Source organism: Tupaia chinensis, unplaced genomic scaffold (genome assembly GCF_000334495.1).
Source record: "Tupaia chinensis unplaced genomic scaffold, TupChi_1.0 Scaffold000425_1, whole genome shotgun sequence".
NCBI lineage: Eukaryota > Metazoa > Chordata > Mammalia > Scandentia > Tupaiidae > Tupaia > Tupaia belangeri.
Window position 1 is genome coordinate 948,244 of NW_006159930.1, and position 6,540 is coordinate 954,783.

Below are 6,540 nucleotides of genomic sequence, written 5' to 3' on the forward strand. Positions count from 1 at the left end.
ATATATACATATATATATATGTATATATATATATATATCAAACTAGTTTAACTTAGCCATTCTAAAGTGTATACAAATATCAAAACATTTCATCATACCCTTACATATATACAATAAAAAATACACACGTATTAAAAAAGGGAGTATATTTATTCTTTGTAACTGAAGTAGTTATAAATCAAATGTTGATACATAACATGCTTCTTCCATGCTTCACCCGTGTAAAATAATAATTACCTATTCATAAAAAAAAACAATAATAATTAAGTATTTAAAAGAAAAGAAAGAAAAAGAAATTAACACCAGAGAGGCTTACTGATTGGATGAAAAGCTTTCTTTGAAAATGGAAAGCAAGACATTTCAAGAGGAAAAATCACCTCCATTTTTTAAAACATGTTTTTCTGAAAATATCATTACTTTTCTCCCCTTTCCTCCCAAAAGCAATTTTTTCTAATAGCCCATTCATTTCAGCCTCAAGTAGATACACATCACATGCACCATAATGTTTTTTTAAGGTTCTAGACAATGTTACTGTCAGGCTTCCTGGCTTTATATGATTCAGAGGCCAATTCAATTATAGTAGCTGCTATGATATTTGCCTTTTCCTGAACACTCTCCATGTCAGACAAAATGAAATTCTGTAAGGTGAACAATGTATGTTTGTGTACACTGGCCAACAACAACATTTCACTTCAATGTTAAGCATTCTCATATTTTCTACACATGGTATGTGTAATAATAATGATTTATTGATTTACTTTGTCCAATTATAAATGTATAAGAATGATTTACACATGACTTCAAACCCCCTGAAAGTTTAAAGGATTCAAAATAAAAAATTTAAATGAGTGCATTTACAGTCTGCTACTAAGAGATATCTAAAAACTGAATGTAATAAATTTGAATAAGACTTTAAAAACAGTTCACAAGTAAAGCTGAAACTGAGAGCTCTAAATACATTTTTAAAACAAATCCTATTAAAATATAATAGCATAATCATAAACAACTAACTACAAATTAAATATGTTCCTGTATATTATCACTCTCCATCACTTTCACTTCCCAAAGTAGGAATATAAAAAGCATAAAGAATAAAAAATTCAGTCTAATGCTTTTAGTCTTAAAATAAATCTTTCAAGTAAACTTATCTACTCACATTTATTCATATTTTACAATAATCCCTATAGAAAAAAATGAGTATTAAGATATCTCTTTCAAGGACAAATTACAATACATAAATTTAAAGTCTGAACAGTATAATTTAAAAATTGTCATACTATTAAACGTCAACAGGTTGATACAACATCTGTTCTTCAATTTTTTACCCAAGTTGTTATGGTAACCAAAATATGTGGGATATGTGTTTTCTAAATTTAACTGATTATTTCGAGTAAATAAAATTATAACATATCATCCTATTAACTACAAAAAATATTGTTACTAAAAACCTATATTTATCCTTTTTAAATGCAAGTGGATCACAGGATTATATTTAGGCATGTTTTATCTCAGAATTCACATTTTAAAAAATAAGGATTTTTTTTTTGCTAATTTGAGGGTGTAATCTTGATTTAAAAACAAAATGAAAAAGGAACTAGTCTATTTTCTAAGCAATATACTATGCCAAAATACTATAAATTTATATAATCCTATTGCTTTGCAAGAACTGTAGATCAAATCTTTTTCAAACATAAGTCAGATCCTGTCACTCTTCGAGTCCTCTGCTCAAAACCTTCTCTACACAAAAGCCAAAATCCTTATAGGACGACAAAGTCCCTACTCTCCCCTTCCCCTGCTCACCCTACTCCAGCCACACCAATTTCCCTGCTGTTCCCCCTGCTTCAGCGGGGCTCTTCCCCCACATAGCCACAAGGCTCACTCCTTCACTTTATTTTTTTAATTATTTATTTATTATCATTATTTTTCAATTTTGACCAGAGACAGAGAGAAAGAGAAGAGAAAGAGAGAGCAAGCCGCCAGGTCTAGAACTTGAACTGTGCTTGGCTATGTGGGAGTCCAGCACCCTTAACCATGCCATTTGCCAGCTCCCTTCACTTACTTTAAGTCAGTGTTCAAGTATCAGCTTAGTGGAAACATCTCTGATCAAATTCTTAAACTGCACCCATTTTTGCTCTTACATTACCTGTCTAATATGGACTGAAATGTTTTCTCCCAAAATTCATATGCTGAAATGTGAATCCCCACTGGAACTATCTGGAGAAAAAGTCCATAAGGAGGGAATCAAGGTTAATGGAGGTCAGAACGGTGGGGCCCTGATCCAACAGGACTAGTATTCTTATAAGAAGAAACCAGAGAGCTGCCTCTCCCACCACTTCTAAGAACTGTCTCTCTCCCCTTGCTGCTGAATAAGCTTCATGAGGATGGAGATTTCTGTCTATTCAGTTCTCATCTCTTACAACTACAAGCTGGCGCATCACAGGAGGTCAGTAAGCATCTGTAGAATGCATGAGTATAAATTTAAACATGTTAAGTGTTGATATATTATGGTAAGAAAAATACATTTTAGTGATGATATTCAAAGAATCCAATAAAAAACAAAAACATGCAATCTTCATTAAGTTAAATTAAAAAATCAAAACTAGCAAAATTTGTGTTCTTATTATAGAACCATAGACTATTGATCTCTTGGATCTCCTCTTGTAAATTTGATCTACAACAAGCTCTGTCTTTCCCTGCTCATTAAATAAGAGAAACACCTAATGCTGTTACTCTGTCCTGGCTCTTTTTTTCTACTCATCTCCAACAGAAACTCATCTGCTCTAACTGTGCCTACTATTATCTCTTTTATGGTGACTCTGAAATCAGAGCCTGGCCTTGACTGTGTTTGGGAGCTATATTCCCAATTATCCTTGGGATAGAAATCATTTAAGCTATGCTGTGAGAGATGTCAAATGACAGGAACCTTAGGTAGAATATAACATTACATGCACTTGAGAAAAAAAAAAAATTCCTAAATCAATAAGTTTAGAGTATACTCTTGTAGTAGTATATAAACTCATAATTCTATAAAATGTCTGAGGAATCACTTCCTCTCATTATAGAAATTAGGCCTATGATAGCAGGGAGTTCCAATCTTTGAGTTATGATTGTGCATTATAATTAACAATGTATACTTGCACTATCAGTTTCACTTCAAAAACTGAATTATTCCCAATATTGTAGTAGAGTGTTATTGCTTTTAAATTTAATTTAATCACTTGGGGGGGGGGTGAATATAAGAAATTACATGAGATTTACAAATTAAGTTTCTAAACCAGGATAGTTTATTTTTAGAAGAAAAACACTCCCATTTTTTTAAAGAATTATTTTATTTAACTTTATTTATCCATTTATTTATTTATTTTAATTTGACCAGAGAGGGATAGAGTGAGAGAGCAAGAGGGACAGAAAGCAAGCCGCCAGGTCCAGGACTCAAACTGCAGTCGGCCATGTGGGAGGGAGTGCAGTGCCCTTAACACCATGTCCCCTGCTGGCCCATATCTCCCATTTTTATCTTCATCATTGGCTTTCAAGTAACATTTGTTTCTCCAGTCATTTTTCTTTATATTTAGCTATTGTCTTGGTCTGTTACTGCACTGAGTAATTAATTTATTTACTTTTTAGAATTATTTTATTTAAACTTATTTATTATTATTATTATTATTATTATTACTATTATTATTATTATTATCATCCAGTTTGATCAGAGAAAGAGAGAGAGGGAAAGTGAGAAAGCAAGTCACCAGGTCCAGGACTTGAACCATGATTGGCCACATGGGAGTCCAGTGTCTTTAACCATCATACCACCTCCTGGCCCCTGCACTGAGTAATTCACAAAGAAAATACAGGTTTATTTCCAAAACTTACGATTCTGATGGCTAGAAGGTCCAAAGGCATCAAAACATGGCAGAAGGTGGAACCTTGAGCACAGCGGAGCATGGTCTGTATGCATGCGGCCTACCTGCCTTTCTTCTCTCCTTTTAACACCAGAACTCGATCGTGGGCCCCATCATAATTAGCATACCCGTGGTCTCACTCTGGGATGTGCAAAGGGATTAAGTTTTCACTTAAAACCTTCACAATACAATTGTGAGGTTACAGTAAGAAGACAATCATCTGTGAGCTGGGAAGTCCTTGCTAGAGCCACCACTTAATTCTACCATGACTCACTACAGTCCACTCTGCAAACAATAACCTCAGCTATCACTATGAAACATGAGTCAGACTGACACTCCTCTACGCAAAACCCTCAAGTCTTCACAATGGCTTGGAAGACCCTCATGGTCTGGTCTGCCTACACTTCATCTTGAACCATTCTTCGCCTCCTTCACTCTCTTCGGCCCCAGTGTCTTCCTCGCTATTCCCTGAACATACCATACATACCCTCACTTCACGTCTGCCACACTGACTGCTTCCTTCCTCTCCTCAGAGAGTCGCAAGCCTTGCTCCTCTGCTTCCTGCCAGATTCTGTTCAGTGAGAACTTCCTTTACAACCCAACAAGGAATAGTATCTTCCCCGCTGCCTATCCCTCTCTAGTACCTTTAATTTACTTTATTTTTTCCCAACCGGCTAATGTCACTGCTTGACATACTATACAATTTGTCTGTTAATTTGCATTGCCTAACTAGAACGTTAACATCGTGAAAGCAGAAGTAGTTTTGTACCTTGTTTATCCCCCAGCAACAGAATACAGAATGGTAGATTATTGAAAACTGTCCGAAAATGTTCGTCAAAGGAATGATGAATACATCTTGTGCTAGTGCTTTCTTACCCTAATTGGATATAGATTCTTTCTCTTTCCAACTGTATACCACTATACACCTACATTTTTCTTATGCTAAAACATTTCTCTCTATTAATAATCATCTTGTGTTTATCTTAGAATGCTACAAATATCAAGAACTGTATCTTATTTCTTTTTGTATGCCCTGAATCTACCATCATTTCTTAATAATGAATATTCAGTGTTTCTTGAACTGAATTTGAAGTCATACTGCAAGAAACTTCTGTAATATATCTGGGTCTGTTGTGTTATCCCTTAGCAAATAGACTAGTATCAATCTTAGGTTGTTAAGAAAGTTCCATTTTCACAACCAACCAGCAAATTCAAAGCAAGTGAGACACTAGAGTGTGTGTATCCTGGCTTGAAACTGCCTGACATCCATTTTGTACTGATGCTGAAATCACAGAAAACATTTTGAATGATGTTAACAAATCAAAAGATTTTCAGAGGATTGCGAAACTACTTGGGAGAAAGTGGCTCAGCTTGATCCATTAATGAATTCTACAGAAAAAGAGCCACTCTATCTTTATAAAGAAACATATAACCAGAAGCAAACTATATAGAGAGGTCTTTTTTTTCCCCTAAGAAAATACATTCCAGCATCACTACTAGAATTAGTACCCATTTGACCCAAGAGTTTTGCATGACTATTTTTTTTTTAAATACTAGAGATGAAGAACTAACAAAGAAGACCAGTTACTGAGACAGAAAGAAATTTAAGACAATAGTGTTCCAAAAGTGAAATAAACAGTGTTTCAAGAGTAACAGAACACAGTAAATTTCCACAACTCATTAACTGGTATTTTGAACACAAGAACATTAAATCACCAAGTAAAGTTAAATTATAATCAACATGTTGAAAATAAATAAATAAATAAATAAATAAATAAACCTTGAGTTTCGAAACTTTCATCAGATCAGTTTACATTTAAAATCTGGTATTAAAGGGGTTAAGTCTTCACCACTGAGAAAAGTCAACCGTAAATATAGCAATTTATTCTCTAAAACTTGTGGAGAAGAAAGATTTTACTTTTCACTCAAATCCTTTGAAAACTGATAATCCATGATTACAGTAATCAAAATAGTTGAAAGGCTAGAATTCTCATTTTCTAAGCAAAAGAAGTAATAGCATTAAAAGTAAATGATATGCTGAAAATAATTTCCTGCCTTATACAGTGGTAGCTCACCTGGGGCATAAGTCTATCCAAACACTCAGCTCGATTTCCATGAGAAGGGTGTGTAGATAACCATTCTGGCAACTTGGGATGGCCCTGAAGGCTCTCCACAAACTCCATCTGCTGCCAAAACACTGAACTGGCTCTTACGTCCATACAGGCCTACAACCAAAATTAAAAAAAGCTCTTATGAGGACATTTTTTAGAAATTTACATTTATGTCACAACATAGCTCAAAAGCATTTTATATCATTTTAGTAAAAGTAGAACATGCTCATTGCTTCAAAAAAAAAATATATATATATATGCTATTATAGAAATCAGGAAATGCTCACACTCTCTTCTCTTCATTCATCCCCTTATACAACATTCACAACTGTCCCAATCCCCAGGTAACCTGGTATTCTCAAATGATGGATATTAAGAACCTGTATTAAGGGTAATATGTTTACATAATTAAAAAGTTCTGTTTCACAAAAATAAAATGCTAAAATATAATCTGTTATTAAATTGCACTAAAGAAAATTTACTCCTGATCCATACCACTAGAATAATAAGGCAAAGCCTGCAAATAAATGCAG

General features: G+C 34.0%; 1 protein-coding gene across 4 annotated transcripts in view; it reads right to left on the minus strand.

The window, feature by feature from the left end:
• Positions 1–6,540, minus strand: part of OMA1 (OMA1 zinc metallopeptidase) — a 48,277-nt gene that overhangs the window by 11,299 nt on the left and 30,438 nt on the right. For 2 of the 4 annotated variants that reach the window (XM_014590276.2, XM_006154910.3), the window contains one exon: positions 5,972–6,121. In XM_014590276.2, the coding sequence (XP_014445762.1) occupies positions 5,972–6,121 (150 nt within the window). Of the gene's footprint in view, positions 1–48; positions 238–3,801; positions 4,038–5,971; positions 6,122–6,540 lie in introns of those variants that run through there. The other 2 variants (XR_003550466.1, XM_014590277.2) reach the window with 2 other exon arrangements.